The sequence below is a fragment of the Phyllostomus discolor genome, chromosome 9, assembly GCF_004126475.2.
Source record: "Phyllostomus discolor isolate MPI-MPIP mPhyDis1 chromosome 9, mPhyDis1.pri.v3, whole genome shotgun sequence".
NCBI classification, from domain to species: Eukaryota; Metazoa; Chordata; class Mammalia; order Chiroptera; family Phyllostomidae; genus Phyllostomus; species Phyllostomus discolor.
This window is the reverse complement of record NC_040911.2, coordinates 49,103,772-49,123,977: the sequence shown is the minus strand read 5'-3', so window position 1 is coordinate 49,123,977 and position 20,206 is coordinate 49,103,772. Positions and strand designations below refer to the sequence as shown.

Below are 20,206 nucleotides of genomic sequence, written 5' to 3'. Positions count from 1 at the left end.
CCTAAGGATTACCATTTGCCATTGAAAGAATCAAAGGATGCCCATCATATATAGTTGAATGAAAATTAAGACAGCAAGTCAAGAATGAATGCTCTCTTACACAAAGAAAGGAAAAAAGAGGGTAATAATTTTACATTTCTAGTACTCAGAGGGGAAATATAATTTTTCAAGAGTATAAATTGTACAACAAATGTAATATATATAATTCATACTGGGCTGTAGGTAGGACATTAACCATAATGCCATGTATGCTAGGCAGAACTTGGTTCAGTCAGTCCACAAATAAACAAATATTAACTAATTAACATATGCAAAGCACTGTGCTGAGCATTATCCTCCTTGGAGAACACAGATCTACATCTTTATATTGTCAAATCATAAATCCAAAGAGATTTTGTTTGTTTAAAATTATGAAAACTAAGGAGAAGAGTAGCACATTTCTACAAAGATAAGGAAGGATAATAAAAAGCACTGGACTCCAACAATTAATGAGACAGAGCAAATAGCAATAGGCACAAGCAACAGCGGGGAATTTATTTTTAGCTCAAACATTAGGCAACATCATTACAAGCACGATTAAGTCCAGCAATAAGCTGCCAAAACAACTGAAAAACTGCCATCAGTGGGGAGATGCAAGACTGCACCATGGGACGCAAGACAAGGACAGCCTGAGGATAACAGGCCTTCGAGGGTTAGAGAGATTGGATGTCAACAAAGGCCATGTAGATAAGGCTCACACTCTCTCCACAAATCTAGATTCTAAAAACAATTCACCTGAAATTATCATCCAAAATTCAATTACTCTTCCTTGAAGCAATGCTATGGAGTCATGTCTTATACATATAATACTAATAATTATAATAATATATAACACTAATCATACATATTATACTAATATATATAATACAGCAGTATAGTCAAAGATGTCTATAACCTGTAATTGATGAATTTTAGAAAAAAATTATAGTAATTAGAAATACCATCATATACAAATCTTTCTACTGCTATTTTGCTTTGAGATGGTAAGTGGGCCAAACTGCAAACCATAATGGTCACTTTAGAGTACCAAATTTCATCAGAAGCCATCAACCTCTTGAATATTATATGAGAATAGGTAGGTAAGTATAAAATACTCTGCTTAGATCATGCAGAAATCTCTCCACTAGAGCACTGTATTGTCAAATGAAAACAGGAGGTTATAAAGAATCATGACCTCATTAACATGTGATTATCAACACACAGAATGAGATACCTGAAAATGGTCATCTAATGTCAATAGTGGAAATATCTGGGTAGTGAAATTTTGGATATGTTTACTTTCAATTTCATGGCTCTGTGTGGTTTTTCTATGAGAACTAAACTATAAAGTTCAAGACCCAGACTACTGATTCAAATATCAGCTTTATACCTTATTGACTATGTGATCTTGAGCAAGTTACTTAACCTCTATGCATCTGTGACCTCCCCTGACCTCAGAGTGCTATGAGAGGACAAGAGCGTTGGTACAGAGAAGGCACCCAGAGCAGTACATGGAACACAGCAGGCCCTCAGGCCACACCAGCCAGTAGTAGAAGCAGCAGTACTGCTAATACTAAGCCAGCTATTTGTAAAACTGACTTATTACACTCACAAATAGTGGCTGCAAAAGCTACTACTGCATGACCAAAAGTAAAAAGGGGAATAAGAAAACACCACTGTAAGTTTAAACAACCAAAAAAAAAAAGAGGTCCCCAAGTAGACATTTTTTTCCTTGAATCTGTCCCCTTCATTTCAGGAGTCTGCATGCACAGCTGACTAACAGAGTTGAAGGGGTGCTTCAGACAGTAGCTTCATGTATGCAAGTCTGTTCTCTTAATTTAGCAGCAAAAAAGAAGACATTCTAATGAGGTTAGCATTTGTAGGCCAGATTTGTCCTAATTTAAAAAAAGAAAGAAATTTTTGAAATGCTTTAATCTATGAATGCTGGAAAGTTAGTTTTAAATGAGGATTTATATGAAATGAAAATATATAAATACACACTTGATTTGTTAGGAGCTGACAATGAAAATAATGGGTTATCCTGAACCCTGGATTCTCTGCCTTTGAAGGGGAGAGATAATAAACCGAATAGGTAAATGAATTAAATAGTATATTAGAAGGTGGTAAGAGCTAGAAAGGGAGGAAAAAGGAGGAAGTGTTAACATTTTAAGTGGGGTAGAAAGAGAAGGTGACCTGTGGGCTTGGATCTGATGAGGGAAAGTTTAGCAAATTCTAATCCATAATTATTTGCTCTAATGAAAGTTTTAATCAGGCTGACATCTCTCAGTTAAGACAAGGTATTGGTTATCCCTGTGCTTCCTTTATTCTGACCACTCCTTTCACCTTTGATAGTATACACTCTAGTGTATATTATCACACAGATTCCCTGTCATAAGCAGGTTGTTGGTATTCATTATTTCACTTCTTTTAATAAATGTCTTTTTTTATTTTATTTTAATTGCTGTTCAAGTGCAGTTTTCTGCCTTTTACTCCTATCCCAACCCACCCCCCAGCCCTTCCCACTTCCCTCCCATTTCCACACCCCCTACTTTTTGTCCATGTGTCCTTTATACTTGTTCCTGTAAACCCTTCCCCTTTCCCCTGAAATTCCCTCCCCTCTCCCCTCTGGTCACTGTCAGCCTATTCTCTATTTCAGTGTCTTTGGTTATATTTTGCTTGTTTGTTTGTTTTGTTGTTTAGGTTCCTGTTAAAGGTTAGATCATATGGTATTTGTCTTTCATCACCTGGCTTATTTCACTTTTTAAAATCTAAACACATCAACTTCTTAAATAAATAATCTCCATAAATAGTTTCAGCAAATAAAAGAATTAAGAATACGAAAGAAGTCATCCTTGAACAGACACTTCTCCAGGGAGGACATACAGAGGGCCCAGAGACATATGAAAAGATGCTCAGTATCACTAGCCATCAGAGAGATGCAAATTAAAACCACAATGAGATACCACTTCATACCAGTCAGAATGGCCATCATAAACAAATCAACCAACAGGTGTTGGAAAGGTTGTGGAGAAAAGGGAACCATAGGGCACTGCTGGTGGGAATGCAGACTGGTGCAGCCACTATGGAGAACAGTATGGAATTTCCTCAGAAAACTATAAATGGAACTGTCTTCTGACCCAGCAAGTCCACTGCTCAGATTAAATCCTAAGAACACAGAAACACCAATCCAAAAGAACCTATGCACCCCAATGTTCATAGTAGCACAATTTACAACAGCCAAGTGCTGGAAGCAACCTAAGTGCCCATCAGTAAATGAGTGAATCAAAAATCTATGGTACATTTACATAATGGAATACTACACAGCAGAGAGAAAGGAGCTCCTACCCTTTGCAACAGCATGGATGGAACTGGAGAGCATTATGCTAAGTGAAATAAGCCAGGCAGTTAGGGACAAATACCATATGATCTCACCTTTAACTGGAACATAATCAACAAAAGAAAAAAGCAAACAAAATATAACCAGAGACACTGAAATTAAGAACAATCTGACATTAACAGAAGGGGAAGGGGATGGGGATAATGGGAAGAAGGGTTTTCAGGAACAACTATAAAGGACACATGGACAGAACCAAGGGGAAGGGTGGAAACAAGAGAGGGAGGTGGGTTTGGCCTGGGTAGGGGGAAAATGCAGACAACTGTAACTGAACAACAATAATAAATAAGAAAGAAAGGAAGGAAGGAAAGAAGGAAAGAAGGAAGGAAGGAAGGAAGGAAGGAAGGAAGGAAGGAAGGAAGGAAGGAAGGAAGGAGTCATCTACTGTTTCTGGCAGCCCAAAATCCATTCCCCTATTTTTTAGTAAGAGAACCTAGATTTTCTTTGGGGAACCAAGCCTACCTGACTTTCAGCTATTGCAATTCAGGTGGAGCTGACAACTCTAGGGTAAGTGTTTTACTTGGCACAACCAGTAGGAATGCCAAATTCCCCAAACTCTGTACAGCATCAAGTTCAAGAGTAAGTTCCTGACCAAAATTACCATAGAGAACCCTCAGGTGCCAAGATACAGGGTGTGACTTGGGGGAAAAAGTGCTTTCCTTCATTAGGTTGCTAAAGTAGCAGGATTCAAGCCTACAGTTGCTTATAAGGACATCATTGCCACCCTTGGTGAAGGGAAAGAGAGGGTCTACCTAATGAAGCCAAATGGTAAGCAAGCAAAGAAAAGGAATAGAGTTGGGTGTCTTTGACAATGTGTTTGGAGGACTTGAACTCAGCCCTGCCTTACATGTGCACCCTCTTACATTTTTCTCATTGCTAAAGGGTACATTTCTTGCCTTGGCTGGTGTGTGTCAGTTGGTTGGGCACTGTCCCACAAAGCAAAAGGTCTTGGTTTGATTCCTGGTCAGGGCACATGCCTGGGTTGCTGGCCAAACCCAGGTTGGGGTGCATGCAAGAGGTAACCAATCAGTGTTTCCCTCACACATCAATATTTCTCCCCCTATCTTTCTTCCTCCTTTACCCTTTCTCTAAAAATAAATAAAATGTTTTAAGAGTACATTTCCTTTTTTTGCTTAAATCATTTCAAGGTGGGTTTCTATCATTTGCATCACTAGAGTCTTGACAAAAACAAAGAAACCTATAGAAAGCAATTTCAGTATTTTCCTTAGAAAGACAACAACAACATATCCTTACCCGTTCCTGACCAGCAGTATCCCAGATAAGGAACTTATGAAGTTCATTTCCACAAGGCACAGTTTTGGTCATAAAAGAAGCCCTGAAAAACAGAATCAACATCTCCACATTACCAATTATTCCCTACAATCTTTACAAAGACTTCTGTTTCAAACAAGTTAATGTTATGCCTCAGCAGGACAACAAAACCTCCCAGCATTGTGCTTGTCCTTGGGGGTCCACTAGGAGGAAGAAAAAAGGGCTGTTAAGAGTTCTGTCACCCAAAAGAAAATATTCTGCATTTTCTGTTAGTCCAACTGGAGGTTTAGAAGGGGAAAAAGGCAAAGAATATATTCAAAACACTTTCCAAAAACATTTGTCTTCAGTTATTCTAAGATAATATGCCGAAGAGCAGGAAATAAAACAAAACCATAGATTTAAACACTTATTATTATGACAATTAAGAGTGAAAAGAACAGCTGGTATTTGGGCATTTTGGGCAGTTTGGGCTCTGCAATGGCACAAAGAGAAAATTGCCTTACATTTTTACCTATGCTATGAATCCAACACTAGCAGCAATGAAAATACTATCTAATTCTCATCCGACTTGCATAAATGAAGGGATAAAGATTGATAGCTTAACAAAATTATGCTTTCTCAGCAAAAAAAGGATGAATTTGAAATTCTTGGTAGATAATGAAACACTTGACATTTAATTTTGTGCATATTTCCTCTTAGGCTTTTTCTTTGTGCTCATGAAAGATGTAAAAATCTAATACAAGAAATGTTTAATACCCTTGACTTTTTGTGTGTGTAAGATAAAGCTTCCCATTCATTAAAAAACAGTAAGCATCCCCAATAGTGGAATGAGAAATGAGAAACCAGAAATGAGAAACCTTCTGATGTGATGGAATAAGAAGTACATACATCTCCTATGCTGCATTCTGGCCAAAAACTGTTCATCTGAATTTAACATGAGGAAATAATCGGCAAATCTAGAATATAGAACATTCTATAAGGCAACTGGCCTGAATGCTTCAAATAAGTCAATGTCATGAAAAGCAAGCAAACAAAAGGCAGGGAGCTTGTTCTAGAACCTAGATTAAGGGGCAAAAAGCAATAAAACAACCAAATGTATTCACTATATGGACCTTGCCTGGATCCTGAATTAGGAGGAAAACAGCTTTAAAAGACATTTTGAGGACAATTGGAGAAATTTAAATTTAGACTATAAGTCATATATTATCCTTGAATCAAAATTAATTTCCTAGGTATAAGTAATGTTCTGATTCTTAGGTAAGAGTATGTTCTTATTCTTAGGAGATGCATACTAGAATTTTTAGGGGTAAAGTGTTGGGATGTGTTCCTTCAATTTCATATGGCCCAGCCAGTCCACTCAGGCCAGCACAGAGTCCAGCACTATACCCACTCAGCATTCACCCCAGTAATATTTCCTCAACTTCCACTTTACCCTAAGACAAACTACAGAAGTCCCAAGGAGAAAGGTATATATCCCTGCAATTCTTGCACTATTCCCACAACATACACACACACACCAAAGTTAATAGAGGGTTCTAATTATCAATGTATGATTGCACTAAATGGATATTCTAAGTACTTTTCTTAATGTGATATGACTAAATATTAGCAAAACCACATCTGTCCCATGACATTTCATTTCTTTAAAAGTACTCAAAATATATATCCCAGACTACTGATAAGAACAAATACATTCCAAAAATGGAAATGGAAATGGAAAAAGTGCTCAAGATATACATCCCAGACTACTGATAAGAGTAACTATATTCCAAAACTGGAAATGGAATTATTTCTTATTACTTTATTTTCATTATAAAAGCAATATATGTATAATGTTTCACAAAAGGGAAATTCAAAAAATGAAAAGAAGAAAATAAAGATCAGTTGTCCACTTAACCACCTAGCCATAATCATTATAATCGTTACCAATAAGTTGGTATACATCCCTCCAAATTATTTTTTACAACTTTTACCCCCAAAATTGATCATTCACTACATAAATTTTGTTTCTCATCTATTTTATATATCATGGACATCTTCCCATTTCTATAAATATAGATGAACATCATTATCTAAAATGACTATTACACACCATGTTATAAATTTATTCACTTACCCAACTGATAGACATTAGTCACCTGTTTTCACTATTATGAAAATAATTAAATGAATATCATTGTACCTAAATCTGTGGGTCTTTGTACAACAATTTCTTTGGAGTTAATTCTTAGAAGCAGACGTCTTCTACTTTGCTACAGTCACCGAACTATGGATTGTACCAACCTGCAAATCCATGGCAGTGTATGAGACCACCCTCTCCACAATTAATACAAATCCTTCAAATCTTTTCCAATATGACAGGTAGAAAATATATTTTCAGTCTTATTTTTGTTGTGTTTATTAGAAGCCTGAACATCATTTTAGTGTTTATTGTTCCTTTTATTTTTCTTTTGTATAATCTTCATGACATCTGCGTGCTTTTCAGTTGGGGTGTTCATTCTTTTCTTATGCACTTTTTTAGTATTTTATACTAAACTGTTGTGATAGCATACTTTAAAAAAAATTGGGGGGAGATTCAAGATGGTGGCAGAGTAGGTGGAAGTTACACTCACCTCCTCCAAGTACCAAACCGGAATTATCACTAAAATATAGAGCAATCAACATGAATAACCAACTGAAGACTAGCTGAAGAGAAGTCTTATAACCAAGGATTTACAGAAGAAGCCACACCAAGACTAGTAGGAATGGCAAGGATGTGAAAACAGCCAGCTCTGTTCCCATGGGCAGTAGCAGAGATTATGGAGGGACATGTCATCTACAAAGGTTCCTCCTGACAAGTGTGAGGTCTCAGTCTCAAGCTGGGCTCCCCAGGCCAGAGCACCAGAGCCAGGAAAAGGTGCCCATGTAACACTTAGCTGTGAAAATCAGTGGGGATTCTCTCCACCAGGGAGAAAAGGGGGTCCGCTAGAGATGCAGGCACCCTCTTACAGGGCCAATGCACAAAATCTCATTTGTAGCCATCCACCCAGCAGAGGGAAGGCAGAGCAGACTAGAATCATGCAAGGAGAAACTGGTGTTTGTGGCTTTGGAAAGACAGTTGAGGGGACAGCCACTGGGACTCCTGTGTTGACTCATTCTCTCATGACTCAGATACCATTTTTCTTACGTGGAGAACTAACCTCCATATGGCATCAGCCTAGGGGAAAGGAATAGCCCCACCTTCTGAACTCCCTGTCACCCTCACTCTGTGGAGCTCACACCCAGCTGAGGAGTCAGGTGCCTGAACTGGGGTGTTAAAGGTCTCAGCAGACTCAGGGGGTGTCAGTGACTAAGTTGTATGGCTTTGGGGTAAGGGCCATTACCCCCACTTTCCCATGAACCTGACTGACATCTCCTACTCACAGGCAATTCACTAGCACCATCTTCTGGGTTCCCAGAGGCACCCCCACCCTCTACTCTGGGTGGCTCTGCCATGCCGCAATCTGGGCAGAATACAGGACAGAGTTTTGTGGCTCTGAAATGGGGCCACACTTCCCACCTTCCCCCAATCCTGACTGGCACTCCCTCCTCTCCTAGTTCCCAGTGGCCCCACCCTGTTGATATTAGGCTCCTGGCAGACTTTGGGACAGACTAAACTGTATGGCCCCAGGACAAGAGAAATTTTCCCTCACATGTCCGACCAAGTGCAGAGCCTTCTCTTCACACAGTCAAATTTTGGTCTGGTAGGGCCTGATAAACTCTGCTGGTCTCATTCTGATGACTCCCTGAGTCTCTGCCCCACCACACGAGGTATGCAAGCACCCAGTGGGTGGCAGCTAGACTTGTTATCCCCTAGGATATTTGCTGAGTGATCTCAGACCCAGCTTTGGAGACCACACTCCCCTACCTGGTGACTCACTGAAAACCTATCTCATGCAACTCAAGTACAGCCAGAGGCTCCATCAGTGACTGAACCTAACAAGTATTCAGATAATGGACCCAGGCAGAGGCAGATATCAGGGTTCCATGGGAATTTTGCTGAACTGCTCCAGGGCCTGGTGCTAGTAAAAGCCAGCTGTGGTGCACAACTTGATCTTTCTGGCGCACAACCAGGTCCAGCAGAGGCAGCCACAAGCTGTAAATCATTTTGTAGCTCCAAACAGGTTGTCCAGGCCAATCATAGGCAGCATCTAATATTGGTCTGCACCAGAGTCCCTCCCAAGAGGTCCTAGAGCCAACACACCCAACAACCAGTTTCAGAAAATATCAGAACACCCTGGCTGGTGTGGCTTAGTGGACTGAGTGCCGGACTGTGAACCAAGAGGTCACTGGTTCAATTCCCAGTCAGGGCACATGCCTGAGTTGCAGGCCAGGTCCCAGGTTGGGTGCGTGCAAGAGGCAACTGATGGATATATCTCTTGTGCATTGGTGTTTATCTCCTTTTCTTTCTCCCTCTCTCCCCGTCTCTCTCTAAAAATAAATAAATAAATCTTTAAAAGAAAAAAATTCATCAGAGCAAGATCCATTTAGTTTCACAAATGACAGATCCAAAGGAAGATCTCAGCAGAAACCACATACCCTGCTGATGCCTCAGAATTTGCCATTCTGCTCTCATATATTGTTATCAGGGTTGATTCTCATAGTCAGCCAGCCTGAGGGTCTACCAAACATAAAAAGACCAGTAGCAATCAAGATTCACTTAAAATAGGAGGGCCCACATAACTCACACAGGATCATTCCAGGGGCACTGAACCCAGGTGATCAAGGAGAATGCAGCAGTGTGCAGCAGTGTGCAGCAGCGGGTCCCACAGGACACCCTACCAAGTCTGGGAGTCATAGCAGATCTATATAATACATAGAAACACAAAGAGGAAGCCAAAATGGGGAAACAAAGAAATAGGGCCGAAATGAAACAAATCTCCAGTAAAAGAGCTAAATGATATAGGGGCAAACAATTTACCAGATACAGAGTTTTTAAAAAATGGTTATAGCCCTGACCAGTGTGGCTCAGTAAGTCAGGCATCATCCCACAAAGTGTAAGGTCACAAGTTTGATTCCCAGTCAAGGCATATGCCCTGGTTGCAGGTTTAGTCCCAGGTCAGGGTACATTCAAGAAGCAACCAATTGGTGTTTCTCTCTTGCATTGATGTATCTCTCCCTCTATTTCTCCCTTCGTTTCCCTCTCTCTAAAAATAAACAAATAAAATCTTTTAAAAAAATAGTTATATAAAAATGCTCAAGGATTTTAGCGAGAACTACAAGGAACTTAGGGAAAACTACAAGAAACTTAGTGAGACGTACAATAATATGAAAAGGGACATAGAAACCATAAAAAGAACCAGTTAGAAATGACAAATACAATACCTGAAAAAAGAATACACTAGAAGGAATAATCAGTAAGTTGGATGAAGCAGAGGATTGAATCACCAATTTGGAAGACAAGGTAGCAGAATACATCCAATCAGATCAGGAAAAGGAAAAAGAAATTTTAAAAGTGAGGATAGTTTAAAGTTCCTTTGGGACAACATGAAGCAAACTAACATCTGGATCACAGGGGTACCAAATGAGGAGAGAGTGAACAAGGGATCAAGAACCTATTTGAAGAAATAACAACTGAAAACTGCCATTACCTGATGAATGAAAATGACTTACAACATCAGAAAATGCAGGGTCTAAAACATAATGAACACAAAGAGGTCCATACCAAGACACATCATAATTAAAATGGCAAAGGTTAAAGATAAAAAGAGAATCTCAAAAGCATCATGAGAAAGTCAGTTACCTACAAAGGAGCTCCCGTAAGACTGTCAACTGATTTATCAACAGATACATTTCAGACCAGAAAGGGTTAGCATGAAATACTCAGTGATAAAGAGCAAGGTAGTACAACCAAGACTACTTAACCCAGCAAGGCAATGATTTAAAAACTGAAGAAGAAATAAAGAGTTTCCCAGACAAGAAGAAGCTAAAGGAGTTAATTACCAACAAACCAGTATTACAAAAAAATGTTAAAGGTTCTTCTTTAAGAAGAATAAATAAAAACAAAAAACATAGTTATAAAGAATAAAATGGCAATAAATATGTACCTATAAATAATCAATTTAAATGTAAACGGCTTTGAACCTGCCAAGATGGAGGATAGGTAGATACTCTTTGCTTCCTTGCACAGCCAAGAGAAGGCTAACAATCAATTTAAAAAAAAAAACAAAAAAAAAACAGAGCAGCCAGAAAACCAAACTGTATGGAAATCTGACAAACAAGGAGTTAAATAAGAAACATTCATCCAGACTGCTGGGAGTGGAGGAGATGGTAAACTGGTGGAGATAGGGTGCAAGACAAGGCGGTGGCTGGTGGTTGAGGCAGTCCCACATTTATGTGCAGATAAGCCAGGAAGAACAACTGGGGAGTGAGACAAACCGCACAACCCAGGGCTCAAGCGGGAACCGAAAGCCTCGAAGCCTCTGACTGCAGAAACCTATGGGGGTTGCAGCAGTGGAAGAAACACCCAGTCACACAAGAGAGACTGTTGGAGAGGCCCACAGGGTCCTAGAATGTACAGAAGCCTACCCACACAGGAATCAGCACCTGGAAGAGCACAATCCACTTGTGGGAAGTGAGGGAAGTGATAAAAACTGGGGTGAGAGAAAAGTAAGCTAGCACTCGGCATTGTTCCCTTTCTGACCCTTCCGGCACAGACAGAGCCAGAACAGAGCAACATGGGTTGCCCCACCCTGGCAAATACCTAAGGCTCCACACCTTACAACATAGCAGGTGCACCAAGACGAAGAGATACGGCCCAAATACTCCAGAAAAAGAACTAAACAACAAGGAGATACACAACCTATCAGATGCAGAGTTCAAAACACTGGTAATCAGGACACTCACAGAAATGGTTGAGTAGTATGGTCACAAAACAAGGGAAAAAAATGAAGGAAGGCTATACCAAGTGAAATAAAGGAAAATATACAGCGAACCAACAGTGAAGGGAAGGAAACGGGGACTCAAATCAATTATTTGGAATGAAAGGAAGAAATAAACATCCAATTAGAACAGAATGAAGAAATACGAATTCAAAAAAATGAGGAGAGGCAGAGGAACCTCTGGGACAATTTTGAACATTCCAATATCTGAACTATAGGGGTGCCAGAAGGAGAAGAGGAACAGCAAGAATTTGAAAACTTCCCCAATCTGGCAAAGGAAATAGGCTTCCAGAAAGCCCAGGAAGCTCAGAGAATCCCAAAGAAGTTGGACTCAACAAGAAACACACATATAATATTTGCCCTTTAACTTTGCTTATGGAATTTTTTCCATAAATACCTTTTAAACATCTATATAGGCAGCTGTATCAATATTTTTGTTTTTGTGTTTTTATTTTTCTTTTTACTTTGATGTAAGGCAAATTTTCATTCATACCTCAGTCTATTCTAGGCCAGTCATCCCCAACCTTTTGGGCACCAGGGACTGATTTTGTGGAAGACAATTTTCCCATAGATGGGGGTCAGGGGAAGAGTGGAGCTCAGGCAGTACTGCAAGCAAAGCTTGGCTGGCTTGCTCTCCAGCTGCTCACCTCCCGCTATGCAGCCTGGTCCTAACAGGCCACAGACCAGTACCAGCCCACGGCCCAGGTGTTGGGGACCCCTGTTCTAGGCAACAGGATAAATGATACATCAATCCTACCATTTTTAATTTCTCAAACTTTAAAAGAAAAGTTCTCAGAAAACCAAGTTCGTATCTTTAAAATCTTAGAATCATAGACTTTTAGAGCTGGAAAAACATGAAATATCCAGGCCAACCACTTCACTTTACAGATATACGGCAGTGGGGGCTTCTGAGACCCAAATGACTAAACTGACCCTGGTCAAAGAAGAACCCAAAGGCAGAGTCAGGAAAGCATACAGAGTCCCTCACTGCCAGTCTGTGTGGAATGAACACTTAGAGAGTCCCTCAGTTTCCTCATATGTGCAATAGATCTAATATCTACTCTACACGACCTACAAGGCTGCTGTAGAATCAAATGAGGAAATGAAATCTGTGAAATTTCCTTTTGGTAACAGTAAGGCTGTGAGGAACAGCTTTAGTAACAGTAATAATGCATAGCATTATACTTGTACATATATACCCCATATACAAGTACATGCATGCATATGTACACACATATACACGTATGTACCATTCTCTATTCCAGATTTCTTGCCACTAGGAGAAAGACTATCAATATTGGAATGAAGATTGGTCATTAATCTTTGGTTGTTTGGGGTTTTTTTTTTTCAGCCTCTTTGCTAGCTTTCAATCTTAAGAAGCCAAAGTCTTTTCTTCTCTATAGATTTCCTTCCAGAGTGGTAGTGGAGGAGCATCGGCAATGCTGAACTGACTTCATTACCAGTGGGAACGAAAATCTGGCAGAGAAGTAACCCAATTTCCTTGTGAAAGTTAAAATAGAAAGGGAAATACACACACATATATATGTTCAAGATGTCAACACAATCTGCTTCAATAGCAGAGCCAAGATTTTTCAGGGTGAGTCACAGGAGATGATAAGAATTAACTCTTCAATACTAAGACAATAACATTTTACAACCTATGGCCTGTTCCCTATGATAAGGTGATCTCAGTGGGAAGAACAAGAGTGGACTTTAAACGTGGACTAACTTGGTTTGAGTCACAGGTTTATTGTTCACCTAAACGAATCACCTAGCTGTTCTGCCACTTGGGGCCAGCAGGGTTACTGAGAAAAAGCTTTTGCACCAGGGACATGAACTGAAATGTCTATGGGACCAAAGAGGACATGTAAACAAGCAGAGTGGACTTGGCATAAAAGTAATACTGATAAAAATAATTGTAGTAGTGTAACAATAATAGTAGTGGGGAAGACATGGAACAGAGAGGACTCATCCACCCACAGGGAGTGCCTATGTCTCAGGTGCACCCAGCTTCCACCATGTAAGCATGTGCTCTACGCCTACTGATTTTGTAAGGGAAGCCAGAAATGCAGGTTTATTATATAAAAATCTTCTGATTCTTCATTATTGGCTTAAATTTCTGAAGAGGCTAAATAAAAACACTTCTATAAGCCAGACTGCCAGCCCACCAAATCTACTAGCTGAGATATGAACACAATCTTTTCTAAAAGTACTCCATTTATGCTATCTTCCAAGAAATCTGTTTGTTCCTGCTAGATTTATTTTTCTGAAATTGTGGTTTGGAAACATTTTCTCCAAATCTCAGAAGACAGGAAAATTTCTGAGCAATTTTAAAATTGGGAAAATAAACTATATCAGGAAAAAACAACAGATAAGAATGGTAGAGCTGAGCTTAATCTTGACTCCAGAAAAAAGTGAGGAATGATGTAGGCAGAAAGCAGAATGGCACATAATTTAATGTTACAATTGTGTTTATGAAGAAATTTTCATGTGTAAGAAATGTTTAAGTTAAAGTTTACAAGAAAAAATTCAAAATCATGTATGCAAAAAACTCTAAATCATACCTAAAGCTGATGAGTATATAGAAAAATAAGGACAACCTTTCTGACAAATGATTTGGCAATATCTATCAAAAACTTCAACTATGTTCTTATTCTTTGACTAAATCACCCCATTACTATGAATTTAATTCAATGAAATAAAAAGAGGTGCATGCAAGCATTTATGCCCATGGATATATATCATAACAGTATTTATAATATTTTTAAATATTTTAAACTACCTAAATGCCTTAAATGAAAAATAAAGCCATTAAAAATCATTGCTCTTAAAAACACTTAATGGCATAGAATTTATAATATAATGTTGAATGAAAAATATGTTTCATATATATATAGGAAAAAATGGAAGAAAATATACTAAATTTATATTTATACTTATAGTAACAGTTACATTTAACACTTTTATATGTTTACCATATTGCAATAGGAGCATTCATTGCCTTTTTATTTAAAAAATCATTAAAAAGGAATTGAGGTATATTATTTTTTTAAAAATTTAAGTTTTAAAAAGTAGGCAATTGAAAGTCCCTCTTCTAGAAACACACTTCAGAATTAATCACTCTTACGGGTTTTACCTTTTTTTATCAAGAAACACAAAGTGGCAAATCAAGGAGAAAAAACGTGCATCACAGAGAAGAGTGAAGAGAATTTCTTCGATAAAACTGTCCCCAATCTACAGAAGTGCCTATGTTGGAAGACATTTCTTCATTGGTCTCTTGCAAGCAGAGGCAGTGTCTTTTTCCCAGACCGTGTATTCAAGGATGTCTCTATAGAAAATAGTCTTGGAAGGGAGAGAGAATGTCTTACTCTGGAGCAAAGCACAGGCATGCCTACTGTCTATTATAAATGATTTGGGTTCCTTTCAAACTCAGAAACTCCTAACTTAGAGTTTCTTTTCTGTTACACAAGCTACTGCATGTAAGGCATCACTTGACCCTGTTCACATCACCCTATGGGAAATTGGTGCTTAGGGAACCAATGTAAAATAATACTCTAGCTACTGCTATTTCCCTTGTCTCTGATCCTGGAGACCTGTGTCTTCTACCAGTGTTTCGGGGAAAGTTAACTACAGACCCTTCATTCAGTTCCTGACACATATTTTTGTGAACATGTTTCTTTAAACCACTTTTTAACCATAAAATGTGTTGGTTTTTCTTACTTCCTCCACTCCAACCACTGGCCTATCAACCAACTACTCTTGAGCATCTGCTTATGCTGTCATGAATTTTCTCTACTTACATCCAATAAAGACAACTGCTTGTCACCAATTCTACAGAATTCCTAAAATATATTCATGCACCGTTCCTCTTCTGAGGGATATGAAACCTTACTCTCTTCAAGGATCATGCTATCTTTAGGGAGAAAAATAAGTGAGGCCAAGCTCTAACAGAGTGAAAAATCAAGCACCTGGAAAACGTATAGCAAAAGCACATCTGGCAAAAGAATCCATAGGAAAAGGGAAAATGGAGTAAAAAAAAAGTACTTACACTCCAAGGTCAGAGTCCCAGAAGTGAAAAATCCACCCCTCTCTCCCCAAGCATTACAATGGAAATGCTGACATTCAATTAGCTCAGAAAAGGAAAATCAATCTCTCCCATAGACTGCACAGATAGCTCTGCCATGTGAGTGGACAGCATTTCCAGGTTTACTGGCAGATAAGTTACAGCAGAGCCTTTGGGGACTTGTCCTGGGTCTCATCTTCCATCTGGAAAGAAAGCTGGTGTGATTTTGAGAATAATGCTCTTTGAGATCAAGGAAATGGCTTTAGGCTGCAGCATAACAATAGTTAGCTAGGAAAAATCATTGACAAGGACAGGAAGCCCAGACATACAACTTAAAAGTGACTGAATTTCTGTCTAAGTCTTTATCATTGGAATTAATTCTCACTGGCTAGGATGAAACCACTTGAAGGCCCAAGCACGAAGTCACCTCTCTGAGCTCTTTGAAAGAAAAAAATGTGGAAGAGAAGAACACACGGACACTTACCCAATGGTCGGGCTGATGTTGTGGTCAAAGTGATCCTGGACAAATCGACATACAATGCTTGATTTCCCAACCCCAGTGTCCTGAAAAAGAATGAGAACAGAACCATAAGACGAAGGGTACCAATTATGACCTAGTATAAACACAGAAGCAGAGGACAGGAGAAGTAATTTCTGGTTAATAGTTGGGGGGGGGGGGGGGGGTGATACATTGTCTTCTATTTCTTACCAGTACTTTCTACAATGAAATTGTATTCTTTCAGAGAAAGAAAAGTATGGTAAAAATAAGCATTAGAAATATGTTCCACAATAATAAACTAGAACAAGTATGTCCACAGTACATGTATTTCCAGAAATTTGGAAATTTTTAGAGTAGTCTAAAGAAGTATAGCAACACTGTTTTGGTAGAGATAAAACTGATTTTGTTCAAAACCTTAGCACTCAAAAAATGTGTAATCTATTTTTCTAGGTATCACCTTGTAAGACCCATGAATTCTAACTTCTCTATTTCTAACATTTTCTCTTTAGAATCTGATGTCTGCATAATAATCTCATTTTGCTTAATTATATGAAGGTCTCATCTCAGCTCTTTCTCTGTTAAATAATTCTTTAAAGCTAATTAGGATACAGGTCCAGTTACACATTGGAAATCAAACACATGTGTTTCTATCCACTCCCTTCCAAAACCCTTGCAAAATGGTTTAAGGAATAAAATATGTAAATATACAAGGTCAAAGAGAAGAGATAACACCAGACAAATGATGCCAACAAAAAGAACTTGTCCAAATGGTCACTGAAAAGAAGAGCTGGAGCCTTAAGTCCCTGCAGGGAGGAAAGCCAATGAGAAGCAAGTCAATTTGTGTCACAGCATCCTGAACACATCAAGAACTGAAAGAGCAGGCTGAAATCAGGGTCAGTGAAAGGTTCACACAAATATATCCCTAGTGTCCCAGGCCACATAACCAGAGGATATGTTACAGGGTGCAGCCAAGAGGGGGGACCCCAAATGGGCATTTTGAAATGGGGTCCAGAACTTAAGGTGTCTAGGAGATTTTGGGATGTCTCCATCCCCCCCACCCAGGGTGTGGGTTGGGGGAAGGGACAAATGGAGCAGGGCCATTGAGAGCTGTTTAGCATAGCAACAGCCTTGCAGCTAAGCTCTGGTGTGGTCGTTTGGCATATCTATAACCTTTGACTGGTTGCATAGATAAGTTAAGTAGCTGTGATCAGCTCTAAGCCAGGGGAATGGAAGTAACTTCCCCACCCAGATGTAACTGGCGGGGGGGGAGGTCCCCTGCGTTACGGCGCCTGCGTGGGAGCTCAGAGAGGATTGGCTCCAGGACATGGGGCCACACCTGCCCAGACTCATGATGGCAGCCCAGTAAAGCTGGAAGGATACGAATTCTGGCATGTGAAGCCGAGTGTGGGAGGAGTCGGAAGTGAGGCTGTAGAGGAAGATTGGCCGCGGGGATTTAAAAACCCAGATTTGGCGGCCATTGAGAGAGAGAACCATGTGCAGCCCTGAGGAGGAGAGCCATGTGCAGCCCTGAGGAGAACCATGCTGCTTTAGGAGGAGAGCCATGCATAGCCCTGAGAGGGGGAGAACCATGCTGCTTTAAGAGTGAGAACCATGCGCAGCCCCGAGAGGAGAAGGAGAACCATGCGGCCTTGATGGAGTGGAGACTCCCGCATCCCAGAGAGAGGGAACCACGCGGCAGCCCTGGAGGAGAGAACCACGCGGCCTGGCAGAGTGCGGACCCCCACAGCTTTAGGAGGGGGAACCACCACCTGGTTTTAGCAGAGATCCCGGTGACTCAGCGGAGGGTGTCGGGAACCCAGGGAGGTCTCCCAGTCGAGAGGGAGTACTAACTGGGAAGAGCCAGAGGACTACCTGAACCATGGACTTCTATTTCCTTTCTTGAGATACAGTACTCTGGACTGGGCAAAGGGGGAAGGAAGGAAGGACTGTGTCTGTTTGTAGGTGTTTTAAGGGACTTTGGGATTTTGGTAAAGACATTAGGTCATTACTTTAAGTTTGTATAGCATTAAATAAACGTTTCCTTTCCTTTTCACGAATCTCTGGCATTGAGAGACGTCTTTCCTCTGGCGGCGGACATAACGGACCCGGGGCCTTCTTTCAATAATAGTATATCATCCCAGGCCCCCCTTGTATGTTCTGTAACAGATAGACCCTCCTGAACTCCAGAAGATGGGAAGTTGACTCTCCAGGAAACCTGCACCAGATAGGGGTTGGGCTTGGGAACTTCACATACAGTTCGGGGAGCACCCAACGCTATTCCCCTGCCCTGTGCAAGCCCAGACAGAAGAGGCAAGGATTCACACCTGGGCCAGAGGAAAAGCTCTGCAGATCCTGATCCTTGGAGTCTCCCAACTAAAGGCCATGTGTGCGCCAGTCAACAAGCCTCTGTGCAAACAGAATGTTTGGTACCATTCTAATCTTGTGTACCACACATTTATACCCACAACAAAAAAGCAGGACGCTCATTTAGAAAGTAAGACTGAACTTACTCTCAGAAATTAAAGACATAATGGTAGAAATGGAAATTTCAAAGGAAGAGTTACAAAATAAAGTTGGGAGATTGTCCAAAAAGGAGAATAGAGGAGGATAAAGGAGAATAAAACAGTTGGCAATAACTTCTCTTCTGAGAAGGGTGGCAAGGCCATGGATGTAACATTTGCAGACTATCAGTATAGAAGTCCTTGTCAGAATGTGCTTATCTGAAAGGATCATGGAGATATTTTGAGATACATAAGTGAAAGGGAAATGAGACATGTTTAGCCCAAAAAGAAAAAAATAGTCATACAGTTTTCTTATACTAAAGGTATAACTTTTATAGCCTAAATATCAAGAGAAATGTGTTTTTCTTTAGACAGTGAAATATGAAATGAGATTTGAAATGCCAATTGACAAACTGAATTATTTTTACTTCTTGCTCCTATGTTTTGGGGACAATTTCAGCAAACCTGGCAGGTAAAGGGCATTGGCTGGCAATGTTCATCAGAAAATCATTCTCCAGAAGGTCTCGCATGCCAATGAGAGAGGCCTTTATGGGTTCTGAGCCATAACAAAACAACTGCACCAAAAGCTGTTTATCTGAAGAGTGCAGATCGATGTGCAGAGTTCAGAAAGGAGATGACAGAATTAAAACTTCAGCTTCTCAGATTCCAAATCAATGTTGCTGCTATTTCTGAGCTGCACCCTCAATATGGATTCTGGCTAATCCTCCCCACAATCCCCCAAACCACAATACAGTTCCTTTCACCTCAGTTGCTTTTAAAACTCCCCATGGATGAGCAGATCCTGACCTTCCTTTGGTCCACACAACCCCAAGGAACTAGAACTGTGCTGTCCTGCTTTTGAAGACAAAACAAACAAACAAACCTGCTCTTTTATCAAGTGAAACATTTTCTGCAAACTGTCATATTGGCAAGGTGGGGATCTCTCCCCAACACAGACCACACTAATTATTTTTATGTTTCCACACTCATGGGTGCAAACCCACCCCAACACAGACAGCTTTCAAATTTATTATCCCACAAGAAATGCTAAATGATTAAATCTCTGGCCTCTGCACCCACTGAAGCCATTCCCACAATGATTTCATTAGTGGGAAGACAGATTAATGCGAAGGTCTCTCTTGTTTCTCTCCAAACCTCTCAGTCATAGTTTAGGAATTCTCTTTCTCAGGGCTCTTCTGTGCAACCATTCCTCACTGGTCCAGCAAGCAATCACCAAGTGCTGCCTTCCACATGCCAACAGTAGGTGAGTCCTGACCAACGGGAGATAACACAACCCCTCCCTGGCTTCCTACTCTCACATCCCAGGGAGAACAGCCTTCACGAGTTCTGAGCCATAATAAAACAACACCACCAAAAGCCATTTATCTGCAATGTGCAGACTGATGTGCAGGGTTCAGAGAGCTCCACAACCACAAAAGGTGCGTTAACAGAGGTAAGTATCTGCACACAGTGGTAAACAGGGTTGCTCTGCCTGTGGCTGGCTAATCCACCACCCAGAGCTCAGGAGACAAATCCTTAGATCCCAAGCTTTGTTCCTTT

General features: G+C 40.2%; 1 protein-coding gene across 2 annotated transcripts in view; it reads right to left on the bottom strand.

Annotated features, from left to right (window-relative positions):
• The window catches only part of RAB31 (RAB31, member RAS oncogene family), a 169,884-nt gene that overhangs the window by 63,178 nt on the left and 86,500 nt on the right, over positions 1-20,206 (bottom strand). For both annotated transcript variants that reach the window (XM_028524670.2, XM_036009324.1), the window contains exons 2-3: positions 16,131-16,210; positions 4,667-4,748 (exon numbers count right to left, since the gene is read on the bottom strand). In XM_028524670.2, coding sequence (XP_028380471.1) covers positions 4,667-4,748; positions 16,131-16,210 — 162 coding nt within the window. The remainder of the gene's footprint in view (positions 1-4,666; positions 4,749-16,130; positions 16,211-20,206) is intronic.